The sequence below is a fragment of the Cyprinodon tularosa genome, unplaced genomic scaffold (genome assembly GCF_016077235.1).
Source record: "Cyprinodon tularosa strain WSP-4 unplaced genomic scaffold, ASM1607723v1 ctg165, whole genome shotgun sequence".
NCBI classification, from domain to species: Eukaryota; Metazoa; Chordata; class Actinopteri; order Cyprinodontiformes; family Cyprinodontidae; genus Cyprinodon; species Cyprinodon tularosa.
The window spans coordinates 578688-598304 of record NW_024038483.1 but is presented as its reverse complement, the minus strand read 5'-3'; the positions used below and the strand labels follow the sequence as shown (position 1 = coordinate 598304).

At 37.7% G+C, this 19617-nt stretch overlaps 2 protein-coding genes across 4 annotated transcripts in view; both read right to left on the bottom strand.

Moving 5' to 3' along the window:
* The window catches only part of unm_sa1614 (un-named sa1614), a 32796-nt gene extending 17419 nt beyond the window's left edge, over positions 1-15377 (bottom strand). For 2 of the 3 annotated variants that reach the window (XM_038280851.1, XM_038280854.1), the window contains exons 1-12: positions 15031-15377; positions 14912-14962; positions 14556-14744; positions 7849-7921; positions 7634-7779; positions 4465-4539; positions 4288-4337; positions 3973-4102; positions 3785-3870; positions 3616-3691; positions 1283-1363; positions 1105-1202 (exon numbers count right to left, since the gene is read on the bottom strand). In XM_038280851.1, the coding sequence (XP_038136779.1) occupies positions 1105-1202; positions 1283-1363; positions 3616-3691; positions 3785-3870; positions 3973-4102; positions 4288-4337; positions 4465-4539; positions 7634-7779; positions 7849-7921; positions 14556-14690 (950 nt within the window). In that variant the 5' untranslated portion in view covers positions 14691-14744; positions 14912-14962; positions 15031-15377. Of the gene's footprint in view, positions 1-1104; positions 1203-1282; positions 1364-3615; positions 3692-3784; positions 3871-3972; positions 4103-4287; positions 4338-4464; positions 4540-7633; positions 7780-7848; positions 7922-14555; positions 14745-14911; positions 14965-15030 lie in introns of all 3 variants that reach the window. The other variant, XM_038280852.1, reaches the window with a different exon arrangement.
* A 1936-nt stretch (positions 15378-17313) lies between these two features.
* fer1l4 (fer-1 like family member 4) overlaps positions 17314-19617 on the bottom strand; it is a 37240-nt gene continuing 34936 nt past the window's right edge. Inside the window, exon 49 of the mRNA XM_038280814.1 lies at positions 17314-18749. Coding sequence (XP_038136742.1) covers positions 18569-18749 — 181 coding nt within the window. The 3' untranslated portion in view covers positions 17314-18568. The remainder of the gene's footprint in view (positions 18750-19617) is intronic.

Below are 19617 nucleotides of genomic sequence, written 5' to 3'. Positions count from 1 at the left end.
TGGTAAAGTTACAGGCAGAACACTGAGGAGAGGGATGGGAGACAACAGGCAGGGAAACAGGGATTATGAAGGGATGATCTAGTCTAAGACAACGGGCCTCATGCAAGAACCGTTCTTACCAACAAATTTATTCTTAAATTGTTCGATTTAAGAGAAAATATGGCATTCAATATTTTCCTCCTATTCCTGATTTTCTCTCAGGTACAAACACAATTTAAGTTTGCTCTAGACTTAATGTAGGAGTCAAATGTTATCCAAACCTAGTTTTTTTCACTAAAGTACATTTAAATCAGGTCTGTGGCAATCAGGAGATGTGTGGAGCAGCTAAGACAGAGAAAACTCAGGGAGCTGAGCGAGGAACAGTAATGAACACCAGCGCAAAATACATATACACAAAAACACAATGGAAAAAATAACAGACAGAATTATGAAAGTACATAAAATAAAAAGAACCATGGAAGTATAACACAAAGTTCTGAACAAAAATAGTGACCACTAGATAACCAAGGTGGACATGAGGAAAAGAAACACAAGAAAAATATAAATCCAATCAATCATAACAGATCATACCAAAGATAATAAGAATCTTTTGAGGAAAAAAATGTGAGAAGCAACTTACAAAGAGAAACTACACAAAAACTTCATGAAAGAATATTTTGGCTGAGACGCAGCGTTGTCAATTTACTGCACACTTCAATAAAGATATTTACCAATATTAGGAACCGCTATCGCTTGACTTTATCCAACGATTGTGCTGCTTCACCATTTTTTAAGCACACCAGAAATGATATATAAAAAAAATAGCATTGTCCACCTGAAAGCTGACAGTTTGTATCACATATAGCATTTAGCTGTGGCAAAGGAGGTGATGAATTATTAGATCTCTGGAACATGAACAGTCAATTACTTTTAGTGAGGATTAGGTAGAATCTTTTTTATTTATGTTTTACTTTGTGGGATTTAATTTTTCATCAGCTTGTCATGTTATAAAACGCAACGTCATCTAAAACTTTAATCTGGTCCTTTGGTCTTTTTAAATTAATTATGTCTTGTTGCATAACTCCTAAATTAGGTATAAAGGAATTGTGATTTGTGCATGTTTACCCGTCGCTCTTCTTGTACAGGAACCCTGCTCTCTCTGTTCCGTACTGCTTGTCTCCCAGAAGCTGATGCATACTGTACACCTGCTTCGGTAGAGAGTCCTGTATGTAAAAGTAAAGCATTTTCTAATCAGCTGATCTGTATCCCACTCTGAGTCGATGTTGGTGTAGGAGTCTCCAACCTGTTCTGTGTGGACCACCGGCCTCAGCTGATCCCTGATGGTGCACAGCTGCCTCTTCTCCTCCTCCTGACGCTGCTTCACCTGAACACACCAGCACAGTCACATCTCATGATTTCACTGACAGCATATGATTAATCAGAAATATCTCCACAATTCTGAGAACAATAATGATTAAAGTTAGAGATGCACCAATCCAGTTATTTTCTGATAAATTCTAATACCAATACCTGGGCTGAGTGTAGCGGCCAATATCTGATACCAATGTGATATAACTGTTGAATGAATTAACTATATATGTTCCCTTGTGAATGAAGGCTTTAGCCTTGAATTAAACATTGTTTAAAAAAAGGTCACAAATGAACACAGATATAATTTTTATATTGGTCAATGGTAAATGGCCTGTACTTATATAGCGCTTTTCCAAGTCAGGAGACTTGACCAAGGCGATTTTCACTACATTCACTCATTTCCCCATTCACCCACACATAGTCACACATTGATGGTGGCAAACTATATCATTTGTTGGAAAATAAAGGAAAAAGGAAAGAATTTTTCATTTGGTAAATAAAAAAATGAAAAACCATAGTATTACTGCAGTATTACAGCTACAATATAAGAGTGGAATGGTGTGTTTTTACCCCATGTAATAGTTGACTGTAATTGATTCAGGTTATTAGAACCTTGACAGTTAAATGTCCTTTCATGGAATAAATCGTATACTGTACCCACTCTATATCATTTTCTACTTGCAGACAAATGCAGTGGGAAGGACTCGCCCAACTGAGATATTCCTTTACATCAAATCAAGGGTGTAACTGTAATGAAAGTTGGTGGGGACACTCTAAGGGTGGGGGCTGATTGAACTACAGTAACTCAACCTGAACGCTTTCATTAGGTTTTTGTATTTTCCAAAAATGAGCTTGAACATCTATTTATTTAATGCTTTCCTATTGTTGAGAGAACACAAGAGAACTATAATACACTGCTATCTATATTTATAGATAAATAGAGATGTATTTTAGTGAATTACATATATAGGGTCCAAAAACATTAATATATAAAAAATAATAATAAAAAATAACAGCCGATTCCGATTGCAAAATCGATTTATCATGCATCCCTCAAAGTACAATTTCAATTCCATCCATCCAGAAAAATATGGATATACTTCATTTTAAATATAGCATAGTATATTTTTTTCTTGTAAACTTTCTGGTAAACTTGCATGTTGCATATTCTAGTAAATCTGTTTCACCTTTAAACCTGCAGCTCTCCCTACTTCTCTCTGTACTCTGTTTAAACAGATTTATGAACCTTTTTACAAATATAATGACGCCAGAAATAATATTTCAAGATATGTAGAAGCTCTGCAGTCTGATGAAGAAAACATGTTAATTTTAACCTGTAACTGTGAATCATGGTCCTCTGAGAAGCCCAGCTTTTTTAACTAGTAAAGAAGAACAAACTATGTTTGCTCAAGCTTCTTGCATTATAATACTAACTTGTATAAACTTACAAAGTGTTGCCATTTTTAGCTGAAAAGGCTCAGTATGTCAAACAAACAGAATTTTCAGTGGTATGATCTCTAATTTTTTTTTTAACGAACCCATCTCCTAACTTTTACTTAAATATCGAAGTAGCTGCTGGTTAATATTCACTGAGTGCTGCTGTGTGTCTCTCCTCCAACCACGTGGCTACTTTGAACGTCAGTGAAATGTGACCGCAAATCAGATGTGTCAAAGTGACAGATAAGATGATGTTACACCAAGAGGCGAGACACGGGAGCGAGGAACAAAAAAAAACACAGACTGAAAACGCTCTGAACACAGACAGCTTCACCCAACCTGTGTTACCTTTGGCTAAAGAAAATGAGCGAAAAGAGGGGAAAAAATTAATTATTGGTGGAGACTGTCCCCACCAGTCCTTCAGAAAGTTACACCTTTACATCAAATACACAAATAAATTAAATCAGCAAATCCTTTCTCTCCTGACTATCTTGACCACAACCTCTGACTGGTTTCAGGATGTTATATAGAAATGTTAAAATCCACATAGAAAGGAGTTCAAACCTGGCTAGATTGGATCAACAGAAGCTGAAATCCAACAAATATGAAAAAACGTGGTATTCATTAAGAAACAAAACCACCAAAAAATGTTCATGCTTAAATGAGACAATGAGGAGACAGAAATGATTCTGCTTTTGTGCTACTTTACAAAAAACTGCACTACTTTTGCCACACTGTATCTCTAATAATATTCTAATTACACTGTTGTCTACAAAGTGCCAGAACTAATGAGAACACAATGTTGCAGACTCCTGCTGCTCCTCATACCGTGTTCAGCACAACGTTCAGCTCCTCCATGTACTGCTTCAGCCTCTGAGTGGTGGAAACACACTCCTGCAGGAAACTACACAAAGATGTTTAGAGTAAATCCATATATGTCAGTGTTTGTGTGTTTTTCTTTGTCATTGTGAGTGTGTGAGTGTGAGCCAGGACCTACTTGTTCTGACTGTGGTAGTGCTTAATGAGGTTCTGCAGCAGGTCGACGCCTCTCTTTGTTTTTATCTCGTTCACTTTAATGAGATACTGAGATAGAGAGAGTTACTCCATTAGCTTGAATTAGATGTAGCTGCATGACTGTAAAGTGTGGAGTGAGAGACCCCAGATGGCTTATAAGGAGCCACTAACCTCGCACATGCTCAGCTGGAAGGAGCGCCTCTCCTTCTCAAGCTCCTCAGCAATTTCTCCTCCGCTCACCTCACTCCGAACCATTCCATACTGTCGCGCTAACTCCCTTTTCTCCTTCTCCACCTGCTTGCTGCGCACACACGCACACTTTAAATTATTAATCTGACTCCAGACAGCTTTACCAGCTCACTTCTGCTTACATGAGCCTTTTCCCGTGTTTCTGAATAATGCAGAGATGTAATTTATTTTTTACATGCACAACACGTAACAAGGGGACCCTAAAAATAGGAGATATTATTGAGCTTGTAAACTCACAATCGGTTCTCATAATCCCTCCATGCTCTCTCAAAGGGCTTCTTCAGATCCTGCAGAAACAGAAGATAAGGTTTACAGAAACAATCTGTATTCATTTTAAACAACAAAATCCAGGCCTTTTCTGGTCAATCATTTGAGATAAAAAAAACACTTTAACTTGTAGAGAAAAGTTCTCACCCCCTTCACCTCCCTCAGGTCTCCTTTAACCAGAGAGTCCAGGAAGAAGTTGATGTTGTGAAGCATGCTCTTCAGCTGAACACAAACGCACAGATATGCTTAGGAAAAATTAGACTGAAAGCTAAAATCTTTACGTATTTTATACTAGTATGTATTATAAATAAAGTGAGATTTAATAAACTATTTGCATTCAAATATAATGAAATGAAAAAATCTTACATAGCATAGTTGAAATTAATGTACAAAACAAAAAAAATAAATAGCTTCCAGATTGTATGCAGAAGTTATTTTCTGTTCCAGAAACTAAATATAATTTCATAACTTTAAATTCACCTTATAAAAAGTCAAAAAGGAAACCAAAATTTGATTTAATTTCCCCTTGGGATTAATCAATTATTTTTTAATTGAATTTAATTAAATTTTTAAATTGAATCTATTTATGTAAATAGAGTAGAAATGTGGAATGCATATCCATCCTTACCCTTTAAAAACTGTGCACAACTATATGAGAAAATCATCACTGTAAGTGAAGTATATTTTCTTGTATTAATAATGAATGCTTTATCGTTGATAAGTGAAGAGTAGATTAATTTTATTGCAAGAAGAGATTCATAAGCTTTTGATTCTGCCTAAACCTTTCAGCCACAATATTGTTTATGTAAAAATAATGACTGTTCTATGTGTCTGAATAAACTTAAATAAAAACAAAACAAAACAGTGTTGAATAATGAGACTCGTCAGTAATTTCAAATCTGAGTTCTTCAATTTTAAAGCGGATTAAAATAGCCTCACCATATTAGAAAAGCAGTAATGTTAAAACAGAATATTGGCCTAGTTAATATTTAAAGATTTGCTCCAACTGCTTCATAGTCTTTTTCATTTTCACATCTTTTCTCTTCCAAAGGCTTGCTTTGCCTTGATTGGTCAGCTTTTCCAAAAAAAAAAAAAAGGTTGAAGCAGCTGCAGTATTTCTGTTTGAAGTGTTCCTCCCTTTCCATGAGCCGGATGCTATGCAAATGAGCTTCATTGTGACATCAATAGAGGAAAAAGTCAAAAAGAACAACCAGCCAGGCATTTCAGACAGTTCAAGAGCAGCGGCTCCTCTAGAGAGGACAGATTCTTCAGTTTCACTAAAGGTCGCACATCGAAGCAGATATTTAGGATCCAAACACAAAGAAACACTGATGGTCTGGTCTATGTAAATATTTAACCAATTTTTTTGCTGCATTCAAGCTTGTTAGAGCAGTTAAACGGAAAATCACTTCCTTCATCATAAAACAACGAGGCGTCAGTATTTGGTATTATCTTTAGATACATTAAAATATGTATATTTTATCATAACCACCAAAATCTTGATATTGTTTCAATAAGCAATCAGCACTTCACTTAACACCATCAGATACAAAAGCAGAACATAGAGACATCACCTAATGACTGGATCACTCAAGTCTTTGCCTTTATGAATGTTTTCTCACGTCATCCACACATACTTTCTAATGTTTTTTTTTTACCTACTGCTGAGGTTTATGCAATATTTGAAAAAGAAGTTTGCAAGCAGATATGCAGTTCTACTAGAAAGCTGCATATATAGGATATAAGATTATACTGAATAGATTTTATTCTCCGTCTTTAGACCTTTGTTATGTTGATGTTTTCAGGAATTTCCACCAGACAGTACTTCATGTACCTTCAATGTCCTCTCTGGGGAATCTATCATTTAATAGAGTTGCAGTGGTAGAAATTGTACTCTGCAACTTTTGAATAGAAATCAGCACCCAGCTTAGCATTTCACAAAAGCTCCCAATGCCAACTAACAAAATTTGCTCTGAAAAGCGGTTTTAAGAAATGTGTAAATGCTGCCTTTAGTAAAACAATTTCTAATCACTACTTTAATGGTCACATCTCCTCCCAGAAGTATTTAAAAAAGGGTAGTAAAACAAATAAAACAGTTGGACCACAACCTTAAAGCAATGATACCTCGGTTAAAGATTTTACTTCAACAGTCAAATGCAGTTCTAAACAAATATGTTATGTTGGTTTTCAGTCTTACTGCAAGGAGATATGATTTGCCTCCTTACATACATGCTGGTCATCTTGATGGAGAAATGTTCTCAGGTGTGCAGCAACACAGGTCGGCCCAGCCACAAGCAAAGATCCTCTCTATGACAAGGAGCTCACACCAGAAAAACATTACCCCCATTCAAGGACTGCCCTCTGGCAGACAGAGGAAGGGCGAGAAGCCAATAAAGTTCCAAACAAGGTCCAGGAAAAAAAAAAAGAATGAGGGATCCAATGCCTCTGTTCTGGAAGGTTGTTCCAGATCAGTGAAGTGTAGGAACTAAATGCTTTTTCTCCACATTTGCTTGTAGTTCTGGATGCACAGAGTAGCCCTGGGAGGTTGATACACTGACAGCATATCTGTTATGTGTTGAGGTGCTGATCCATTTGGTGATTTATAGACTAACAGAAGGATTTTAAAGTCTATTCTCTAAGCTACAGGGAGCCAGTGGAAGGACTTCAGAACCAGACTGATGTGCTCTAATTTCCTAGTTCTAGTGAGAACACTGGCAGAAGATAAATACTAAAGATAAATGCATGAATAAGTTTTTCTAGAGCTTGCTTGAAGATTAGTCTTTTAATCCTGGAGATGTTCTTCAGGTGTTAAAAGGCTGATTTAGTAAATGCCTTTATGGGACTCTGAAGGTTCAGGTCTGAGTCCATCATGACACCAAGATTTCAGCCATAATCTAGCTGCAATAGCTTAAGCTGGGAGCTAACTCTGGATCTCTCCTCCTTTGTTCTGATGATTACCTAAGTTTGTTTTAATTCAGTTGGAGAACATTTTTGAGCAATTATGGAGCATGGAGAATCAATAAGGAATCAAATCATTTCACAAAATCATTAAGAGAATCGGAATCGTGAAAATCTTATCAATTCCCAACACTATTCATTAGGTTAATTGCAAATTGTACTTATGTGAATCATGGATGTTGTTGTAAATATTGGAGCTTCAGTGACCAAAACAAGTTTGTACCCTGTGTTCATATGCTTGGGAATAAATAACGGAAAAAAAAAAAAAAAACTTTTTAAGACCAAGCAAAGATCAGGAATAGATCTAAATGGCTTCTCTGACTCTAGATCTCTCCATTGTTTAGCTGTTTTCACTTACCAGGTTTTTCATTGGAGACAGAAGCTCTTTAGAAAAGTCTGCCAAGTGGCAGAAGGCCGAGCCAACCTCTGTCTCTCCATTTGAATGACAGTTTACTGCGAGCTTCTCCATCGAGTTGATGTACTGCTCCAGGTGAGACACATGATCTATCCAAAAAAAAAACTGTTAGTTTGTGTTGTCATCTAAAGTGTTTGTGCACTAATGTCTCTCTGTACCTTGCCCTGAGGCATACTTGGCTTTAGCAGCTTTCTTCATCTTCTGCAACACTAAGCGGTCGCTGTCCAGGGCCTGGTCAAGGACACACAGGGATGATGAGTGGGAGTAGGTGCTGTCCGCATCAGTGGGTTTACAGTACGTGTGTAAAGCTTTGTTGTAAGGCTCTGTTGTCTAACAGTAGAGTGTTCAAATGGTTGAAAAGTAAACTTAGTTTCAATCTGGAGCTACTAATCAATCAGAGACATTCAGACACCCATTATAACTCTAGCTAAGCTGTCATTTTTTTCCAGTTTATCACAAGAAAAGACGAAGAAGAACCTTCAGTCTAATGATACCAAAACTGATCTTTTTTGGTATACATTTAAAAGACAGCATCCCCACAGCAAAATATGGTGGCGGGAGCATCTTGCTGTGGGAATGATTTCCTTCTGGGACAGAAAAACTGATCAAAATTAGTTGGAAAACTGGTGTAGCTAAATAAACCCTGTACATAAAGCCATATGGGGGAATGGTTTAGATCAGGCATCTCCAAACTCGGTCCTCAAGGCCCCCTGTCCTGCAGGTTTTAGAGGTTTCTCTGCTTCAACACAGCTGGTTATAATGATTGCAGTAGACCAAAAGTCTGTTAATCAGCTTTCAATTAAAATCAGCTGTGCTGGAGCAGGGAAACCTCTAAAACCTGCAGGACAGGGGGCCTTGAGGACCGAGTTTGGGGATGCCTGGTTTAGATAATTTATTACATTGCCTCAGCGTAAATCCAGACTAAATCTAAATCTAATCTCCTACAGAACTGCAAAAAAAGAATGGTCAAAAATATCACCCCTCAGATGTGAAAAGCTAATCGACATCCAAAAAGAGCCTACCCTTCAAGTTTTGGACATCCGCTGTTGTGCCAATGACATTTTTTGGCCCCAATACCAATACCGATAACTGGCTGCACAGTACTGGCCGATACTGATACCATACCAATACTCTCTGTTTGATATTGATGTGTGTGTGTGTATATGAAGAACTGCAAACTACTTGGATGTAAAATAATTGCCATCATGGCTTTTTCAGGCTGCCGCCTACCTTTGGGAAGCAGGAAAATGACTAATACAAAGTGAGTACAGTAGAACTTTCTATTGGTTACCTGGAATGTCTTACAATAGTTGAATAAACCTTTGGTTCTCAAAATGGTATCAGTGCCCTATTTGTTGGTACTCGCCAATACTGATACCACCATTTTAGTGCTGGATCGAGGATACTAATATAGTATCCAATATATTTTAAGACATGTGCACGAAAAAATCTAAAATAAACACTTGTTAAACAATTGCAAACTACATCAAAGTGATCGGATTTTGACTTGCAATACTAGCGTCAGGTCCATTTGTAGAGGAAAATCATTGGGGTTTTTGTTTTAGATAATTCTATAACAGAATAATACTGTATAGGTGACAGATAATACAGGAGTAAGGAGGGAAAGAGGGGAAAAATACAGCAGTATTGGCAAAAACGGGAGACTTGACAGCTATGAAAAAGACCTGCAGGAGCTCTTGCAGTGAAAGATGGTCCTACAAAGCACTGGGGCAATGTCGTGAATACTGCTGAATGCCATGATTATCAGGATTTTATCTATACCATAACTATACCACATATTCCTTCAATACATGGTAGGGTGATTCTTTATATGTGCAGGGTCTACCACATAATGTCCTGACTATGTTTACTGAGCTTTGCTGGTCTAGCATATAAAAAATGTATTGTTTAAGGTTATTAAGTTGTTATAATAGGGTTCTAGAGCCATTGTCTTGACTAATTGCAATGTAGTGAAGGGAAAAAAATGCAGATTGAAAATAAACAGGAAAAAGTCTGAAGAAAAGCAAAATAAACTTTAAGAAAGTCAGGAGAGCTATGAAGATGGTTTTAAACAATTACAAGAGTTTTGTTCGGTGAAAGCTAACTATACAAAAATGATACACAACTACAGATTCTTTGTACATGATTTAATATTATGTTTAAATGAGCGATAAATATGTTGCAACTGAAACAGTTACAGTCCAATGTTTTGTCACTGAAAAAATATTTTATTTTGGCTCCATGATTCAAAGTTTAAAAAGAAACTCATAAGAACAAGCTACTTTAGAGTACCCTATTTGTCTAGGTGATTCCTTCATCAAAATACCATGAAAGGCAGTTATAATGTTCAAACATATGTTGACAGGACTAAATAATTCAGCAGATGTGACATTCTGCAACAAAATAAGAAAAACAAGTTTTGAAGCATAACAAAACCCTCATTAAAAGCTGTAGTTTACACCTCTCCAGTCTGCCTTTAAAGCTGCGCCAGCTTGCAGATTAACTAACATCTTTATTAACATTAATCTCTCTGGCTTCTCTTCTAAACCATAAAATAACAATAGCACAGAATGATGATGGCTGGTAATCTGTTGCCTTGGTAACATATGCTGGCCCTGCTGGGTGTACATGATGGGGGCTTTTGGGTGGTGGGGGGTCTCAGTTCGGATATGTTTTTCAGACCATTCTCCAGGTCAATAGCTCCATTGTGGGGAGACAGAGGGGGGGTGCCCTGCCGCATGCTGTTTTAAAGCGGATCCTCATCCAAATATACAGACCCCACACAGCAGCAGACCAACTAGACAAAGTGTTCACAGCAGATAATTTGTTAACTGGCACAAAAATGAAGGAATTCTGTTCAGCTGCCCAAAGGTTCTCACAGCCAAGATTATCAGGAAGTACAGTATCCTGTTAACTTCCATATATATACAGTATATATATATATATATATATATATATATATATATATATATATATATATATATATATATATATATATATATATATATATACTGTATATACTGTATATATATATATATACCAGACTTTGATCAATTCAAGCAGCTAGCTAAATTGCAGATTATCCCAGTAATCTGCAACTTAATTTAAACAGTTCCTTACATCTGTGACTCTTTGATTCCTAATAAGATCATTGTCATCTCATCGATCAGCTCCACCAACCCAAGCAGCAACACATCACCTTCCAGTTTGAGCTCTGATTAAACCGTATCTAAAAGAAGCCTTTCTAACAGTAAAAGCTTGTGTTTTTCTAGGACAAGTCGTCAATTCAGGCAAATTTGTGAAAAAAACTGCAGTTTTAGATCTTAACATACTTGCCAACAGAGGAGACTATTATTTCAAATAATACATTCTAATCAAATGTTTAAAAAAAACATTTTATAGAGTTTTTGGTCGGGACTATGAAACACATCCTATCACAGTCGTTTTAGGGTAAAAAAAAACAAACTAGGCTGCTTATAGTAAAATAAATCTCTTACAGTGGAGTCTCTGTATATGCAGAATGAATCAGAAGACGATGCAAGAACATCAAAAAACATTTTACACAATTATTCCCTTTGAGGTCTACTATAGGCTTCGTCTGCCTGCAGGCTATACTGACATCTTTTCCTTGCTTCGATATTTTCTCTTTTAAGTCTCACTTCATAAGTTATATGTTATTTTTGCCTACATCAACCCTACGTCTACAGTCCTGGTCCACGTTACCAACACAAACGACATCTTATCCATCAAACCATTCTGTGTTTAATCGTGTCTCTTTTCAATATGCAGTCATTGACAGAGCTCATTTGCTGAAATGACATTTTGTGTTTAGTCTCATAAAAGTACTCCTGCCCTTGTTGCCTCTGTGTCTGATTCTCTTTCAGAATCAGATTTATTGTCAAGTAGGTTTGCACTTACAAGGAATTTAACTTGGTGTTGATGGTGCAGACAAATTCACTACCTAAACAGAAGACAGAATCTATAGCTATATACAATATAAAACATACATACTTGTTGATAAGGCTGGTAGCTGATGGGAAGAAACAGTTTTTTAGGCATGAGGTTTTGGTCCTGATGGACTGCAGCCTCTTGGGTGAAGCTAATGACAGAGCTATTAATTTTATTAAGGTCACTGGTTTTATTGTTATAGAAGTACAGGTGGTAGTAAAGTGCATCTGTGTTTAACACTGTCTATTTCCTGAAAGGAGATGCTAACAGACTTGGGCCGGGCCTATTCCTCTCACTTGGCTCTGAGAACACTCCTTGAGTTCCCTCCACGGTGAAGTCCACTCAACGAGGGAAGTGCAAGTGAAAATTTTCTCCCTTAGAAATGGGACACCACTAGTTGCAAAATTGCACGCCAGCCCAGTAGAGGTGTTCACGTACGTTATGCGTAATCACAGCATGAGTCACAACCTTCACTGAATGAGTTCTGGGAAGCCACTACGTTCCAATTCAGCTCTACACCACCGTCGGTCTGAACCGATCATTTTGAGGCTTGAAGGGCATTTCCCCCTAACTCTTAAAGGTACACTATGCAACCGGTGTTGATTTTCCAGCGAGGCTCCCCCCAGAGGGCGAAAGTAAAAGTGCACTGTCGTAAATATGCACAGCTGTTCTCCTGGTTTCTCCGTCAAGCCAGGCGCGGTTGTTTTGAGCTTAGCGGACAGGCAAATGCAACGAATGACTAATGCTGCGTTCACACCGCAGCTGGCGCGACAGAAGCAGCGAGTTTACATGCAAAGTCAATGGTTGACGTGCGTCAAGGCGCAGCAAAAGGTCCCGCGGCGCGTTTTGAGCAGCAGGCGCAGCGCGTCTGAGCAGCTGAAGCAGCACGTCAGGCGCGTTTAATCATCTGACGCAGGGAGAGAGACACAGCGCTGATGATCACTCCTCTTAAACAGTTTATTGACGCCTAAATTAACTTAAAATGCAGAAATCTGCCGGCAGAATATGCAGTTTGGATTATTTAGATGAAAAACACCTACCAGCTGCCGCGGTGAACCGCGAGGAGGTGACCCGGCCAGAGGCTGCTGATGAAGGGATTCCTACTGTCGGCGCACCGCTGGTATGTGGGGGTCTGAGCGGCTCCGACAGAAAAAAATATTGAAGGCAGGATAATAATCTGAATGAACTGACGGCACTGATTACGTTTTCAAATGTATTTTCTCACTTAAACACATATTAAAACTAGTTTATTCCCACTGATCACAGCAAATATAGCTGCAAGGCAGAGAAAGGATAGTGAAGCTCCGTCCAACGCGCGTCAGACACACTTTTGCAGCCAGAGCAGCAAAGCTGCTTCAGCCACTCGTCAGAACTAACTGGTACAAGCAGCAAAAATGAAGCAGCAGACACGATTTTGCTGCTTTTGCTGCGTGAACGTAGCATAACTGCACAAAAATCGCCACTGTGCTAGCAACGAGAATGCTTTTAACTGGGGGCGTGTAGCAGTTCTCGCCGTAAAGCAAGACTGACTCTCGCGAGACTTCTGAGCCTGTGGGTGCGGGTCGGTGCTCCTGCAATTGCAAGTGCGGTTTTTCCCCCACAGACCACCAGGGCGGCCGAGAATACCTTTGTTCAACATGAAATGACTCATTTAATCATCCAAAACGATATGGAACACATTAATTAACTGAAAAATGTTGCATAGTGTGCCTTTAAAATTATATGGACACACCACCCTTACCGCCCAAAACGAGTGCAAGCGATAGAAATGGGAGAGGCCTTACTGTCTTTAACTTTGCTGCACATCTAAGTAACCTGGTCTAGTGCTTCTGTCTTGATTTTATTTTTATTTCCCAAACAGACTTATGGCAAAAAAAAAATCTTGTTGAAATTAACAGCCATTTACTATATTTATTTCTTTTGTTTTTCTTTTATCCTATTAAATGTTAATACAGCTATTAAAATGAAAACAAGCAACTAGAATCAATACAATCAATTGCTAGAATTGATTTCAGTTCTTCGTTGCACAAGAAAGAACCCCTGGTCAAGCGCATTTATGTTTAGCTTTATCTCTTATCCAGATAGAGCCATTGATAAATCTGTTAATGCCACTAACTTCACATTTTGTGTTTTGTTTTGGGGCTTTTTCTTTTATACCATAGAAAGTACTCCTTTCCCAGTGCTTTGACAGTATTCTGTCTGTCTATTCTTGTCCTCTTAACTCGCGGTCACACCAGATGGCAGCTCACACACACTGCTTAGTTCTTGGATTGTACTGTATTATAATTAGGCTCATTTTATTAGAGAACAGCACAGAAATAAGTTGGAGAGATCCAAATTGAAGACGGAGCGAACAGGATGTTTTTTCACTGAATCTTTGCCTTTTAACGTGGCATAGGTGACATTTGTGAGATACAGTATTGCTGCAATATAGATTAAAAATAAATTTAATTTAAGTATTTATAAATGTCTATTTAGTATCTCAGCACCTGCACAAGAATATAGCAATAATCCAGTGAGTCCTCTGTCTTGTTCCTTGTGATAAGAGACTCACTGAGCTATTATATGATGTCATCACAATCCATACACCAATAAGAATACAACAGGAGCTGTTTTTTGTTTTTTTGTCTTTCTTCTACTCAGGCAGTGACTGACAGTTTGAGCTATCATGGAAGGAGAAAAAATAAATGAACAGCGCCTTTCATTTTCAGTATGATAAAATCATTTAGAAAAAAAGCTGACAGCTGGATTTTACACAAAGAGTAGGGCGAGCAGTAGTGGAATGGGGTCCAAACATGTTTAATGTGTAGTAAGTGACTTTGGATTCTGCTTTCAGTAGAAACATCTGGCTGTTGCTGCTGTTACCACCATGACCACCTCCCCATCCTCTCCCCTCCCTCCCTCTGCCAGCACTCACCTCCTCCAGCAGGTAGATGGTGTTCCTGCAGTTGATCATCTTGGAGGTGAAGGAGGAGGTGGTAGGAGAGCTCCAGTCCTCTTGAACCTCCTGCACGAACTCCGACACCGACACACACTCCGGCATGGTGATCATGCAAAGCCCGGCGCACAAAAGGGCAGAAGCGGGACAGGCGGGCGCAGAATGGGGCTGATGGAGAAAAGGTGGAGAGCAGGCGCAGTCAATTCAATTAATTAATTAATATGTTAAATGATCTGCAATACTGGGACAGATTCAAACGCCCTCTTCATTCTGGTTTGCAAAACTAAGTGATAATTAAGGAGGACGCTTTTTTCTTTTTTTAATAAAGGACCTACTCAGTTCTCCTGCCTCAGTGTGAACCAACCGCTGCATCAAACGCCTCTTTTCTGCGAACAAAAGGTGAATCAGTCCAGCTGAGAAAGGATCCAAACACCAAAAACTTCACCAATCTTACCCCTGATGTGATCAAACTAAAACAGCTTATCTGTGGTGAACGTCTCCATTCAGAAAAAAAATTAGAAAAGGGGGGGGAAAAAAATCCACCAAAGCGCTCTGTGCGTGAACCGGCTGACAAAGACCTGGAGGCGAAGTGCGGAGAAGCGGACCAAACGGAACCAGGGTGCCGGTTCGGATAGGAGGGTCGGACTAGTCTCGGCTCTCTCGTCCAGCCTTGCATTCCTGTCTCATCAGCAGCATCTCATTTTTCTTTTCACCGCTTTTGCTCCTTTATTGAACCCGCATGGAGAGGCGCGCTCACGCTTAACAGTGGTGGAGCCCTCTGTCGCGGTGGCGCGCACTGCTGACCGAGCCCATCACTGGTTGAACTGGAAGGGGGGGGGGGGCAAAACTCCTCAGTACAGCCTTGGTTTATTGCATGTTTTCTTTTATAAAGGTGTTTCTCCCTCTGACAAAAAAAAATGGAAATGCATCAAAATCTTTATTTTTATAAACTGGTTCTTAAATAAATCAACTTCTATTGAAATATCTTCATTTTTATTTAAAAACAAATTTCCACATTTATAAAGCAGCTTTTACATGTTTATGATTCTTTTTATTCACCTTCCAAAGAGGCTTTCATTGAATAACAAAACATGAAATATAAAAATCCTAATTTAGAATTCAACTTTATTGTCATTCCATTGTCACAAGTACAGAGCAATGAAATTACTTCTCTGCATTTAACCAATCCCCTTGGGGAGCAGTGGGCTGCCATTGTGCGGCGCCCGATAAGCAGTATGGGGTTAAGGGTCTTGCCTAGGGACCCAGAGTGGCAGTCTGTCTGTGGGAGTGAGAATCAAACTCAGAACCTCAGGATTCCAAGCTCTATGCCCTAACCACTAGGCCGCCACTCCCCATAAATAGTAAATGTAAAGAAGCAAAAACAGCTCAAGATTGTTCTGTTTAACAATTAGGCATCAGGGAAAATACATTACTGTGAAAAAACACAAAGACCACCTGAAAAAAAAAATCTTTCAAATAATTAATAGAAAAGGAAACCAATATCAATATGCTGCTGGAATTCAGGAAAAATCTTTCATTCGAGTGACATCATTTCCTGTAACATCAGAGCCAGCAAGCCAAATTTCTGTCTCAGCATGAATGAGTATTGCCAGTCTCAGAGGAGATAATCAGAACAAACATCCAGAAAGTAAACAAACTATTTGGAGCTTCCTGTTGCACAATTAGACTGGAACAAAGTTCTGATGGTAGAGTCCTGCTTTAAGCTTAATTCTGTTCGCTTTTAGAGAGAAACAAATAAGCAAGAAGATAACAAAGATCTGTCCAGCTGTATGAATGCAACAAAGGTCTGGAGTCTCACACAAACAACATTATTCCTGGAGCTTTTTACGTATTACAGCAAAAAACATTTTTATTTAGGCTGTTATTAGGTAGATCTTTCTGGATTGGCAGAAAATCCTTCATGGTTAAGGTTTTTTTTTACTTTTTTTTACTCAAATGTAGAATAATGAGAATGTGTTTGCTAAGGTGCAGAACGCAGCAAACATGTGGATGAAAAATCTCCACTCAGAGGAGACCAAAACTGGACATTTTGGTCTATGATGTGTTGGCAGCATTATTCTGGGTGTATATTTTACATGAACAGAAACAGACAAGCTGTTCAGAATCGCTAAGGATTTATGTGGCTGAATGGCCGTGTTAAAGTCCAGAGTTAATTCTATTTGAGAATCTGCAACACAAATCTGCAACACTATTCTTCCATTCTAACTAAAGTATCTGCTCATTTTTTGGTCTGCAAAGCTGTCACAGACATAAAGCAGCTGAAAGTTTGAAGGGACCATTGAAGGACCAAATAACATGTTAGCATGATTTCTTTCCTTGAACAGTTAACTGTCAAATGCCAACTAGTGGGACCTGGAGGTATAAGGAGTCAATAAGGGATTAAAATGTCAGTGCTTTCTAAATTCATTTACTTATTTCCAAGTTTCTTCATTTTTGTGCAAGCTATGCATTTTAAGAATTTAGATTTAGTCATCAGACCCTATAGTTCGAAAGGCAAAAGGCCAAAGTTAAGAGAAGAACATTTAGTGGTTCGAGATCCAAGCTTTCTGGAATGATGTTTGTAGAGCGGTCTTTACTCACACTGCAATGACCCAACACCCCCTATTGTTCCTTTTTGGAGTTATTTTTTAAGAACTGGTCTTACCAAAAGGAGCTCACATAGTTATTACCTTTTAAGCATCATCAGGTTTTATAAGTTATTAATCTTGTTATGTTCTTTTTTTTTTTTTTTGCTTGTTAACAAATTCATTATGTACCTTTAAAGTCACTGGTTAAACCTCTATGTCTGGCAGTGTCTGATATAGATTCGTACCATTATTACTAACTAAAAATAATAACTAAAAAGAGTAGAAAATGTCTATTTCATATATAATCAACTAAAGAAGATTCAATTTTTAAAGAGCCCTACCCCCTTTTCTGTTTGTTGGTTAAGGAAAGCTTTAGCAATAACAGATATGACTTTAATTGCATGTTGTTTTTGTTGGTGTATCACATGACAGTTCTGTTAAATGCATTGATGTTCTCACCTGTGACATGAATGAACATGAAAGATTTCACAAAAAATTATAGTTATCCTTTTATGTAAAATTTCCCAAAACAACATGGAAATTTGTTGATAAAAAAAGATAGAGTAACCTTTCAGTTGTCCTTGTCATTTCAAAAGCTGGAGGTCGTCTCTTTAGCTTAACAGTCTTATATGGTGAAGTGGTTTCTCTTTTGTGGAAAACTAATGGGACCCACTCATGAAGGGGGTTCTATTGAAGTACTCATTGAATGAAGATCATGAGAGTTGTTCAGTCATACTGCTTGGGCCCTATAACTGCCATAAATGTTTCTTTTTTTTCCTCAACAATATTTTTTTCATAACAAACTGGAAAACTATTTATTAGGTAAAGATTAATTCATTTCCACCAGTTTTTAAATATTCCCATGCAACCAAAAATAGCATAATCGATTATTGTTCTCCAAAAATTAATCCAAGCCTCCCCTTGACTTTAATCAAATAAAACAGATTACAAGCAAAAGTTAAACTTCTAACCGTAAAGAACAATTTAACTTATCTGATAAACATCTATGTATGTGTTCATAAAAAGTAGCACGCATTTAAATAGACTAATCTTGATTGAAACAAAAATAAATAATTTTAATCGTAAATCAGTGCATCAAATTACAGGTGGGATTTTATTGCAAAGTCCTAATATATTATTAAAATATAGACATGAACAAAAGCAAAACTACTATCATCATTGTAGAGGGAAAATATTTTTCTATATAGTTTTTTTCATAACATCTGAGGTCATCATTGCTTGGTCATTTCTTCTGGTCATAGATTTTTTTCATAGCTAAACGTATCCATAAATATTCTTTGTTAGTATTTTAGTGAAGCCAGGCTAAATATATCAATCTGACCATAAAATCTAAAACCGTTTGAGTCAATTTGCTTAATGTGACAGAAGCCTCTCCCCGATTCTTCATCCGTTAACAATGAGAGAGCTGATTTCTCCTGGCAAAGTGTAGAGAATCAGGACAAGGAAGAGCGTCAGGATGATGAGGATGACCAGAGCTATGATGTATTTCTTGTAGTTCTTCCATATGAGGAAGACAAAGGTCTTCATTGGGTTGAGGAACCAGTTGAAGCTGGTGGTGGGACGGCTGCAAAGACAAGAGGCATTCGTTTCAGTCAGCGAAATTTTAACTGTAAAATCCGAAATTAATACCACTGAAAAGATTTGATTCGGTAGTAGACATGTGTTTCTGTACTCATTATACAATGAAAAACAATTTTCCATAAATCAATTCTAACTGTGAAGAAATTGCAAATTTGTTCATAAATATCTCAATTCATTAAAGAAAACAAAAGGTTGATATGCCTAAAAAATGATGTATGTATAACATTAGCTATTCTCTATACACTGAAAGCCAAGCTTTAGTTGGTAAGGTACTGTATTTTGCAATTTGCATGCATTCAAAAGAACAAAACTCACATCTAAGCTCCAACGCTACCAAGAACATAAAATAGACATACTAATAATTTATTGGGTCAGAGTTTAGATGATAAAAATATCCTAGGTTCTGAAAGCAGTTAATAAAGGCCTCAGGATCAACTAAATGATAAAGAAAAAGCTTTAATTATTAACCAAATAAAGTTAGCTATTAAGATTACATTTATCAAACTCCCCTCCACTCATTTCTCAGACGGCTAGCACTTTTTTATTTCACACAATATGGGAAGGACTAAAATGAGCCTCCATTGGTTTGAGTTTAGTTACATCTGATCATCATGAACAATTATTTTATCAACAGTGAATTTGGATTCTTAGATCTATCTAAGCCACATTAACGGTTTGTGTTTCTATTGTGTTTGATATCTAGTTTATTCACAAAAAGTTTTAAGGATTGGTGTCTTAGTTTTAAGAAAACGTTGCAACTCTTGTTGATCTTTATATGGTTTATTAATGGAAAAACCTCTCATACTTAAACAAGTTGCAGCCCCTTTGAAAAGTGAAGCAACTTCATCACA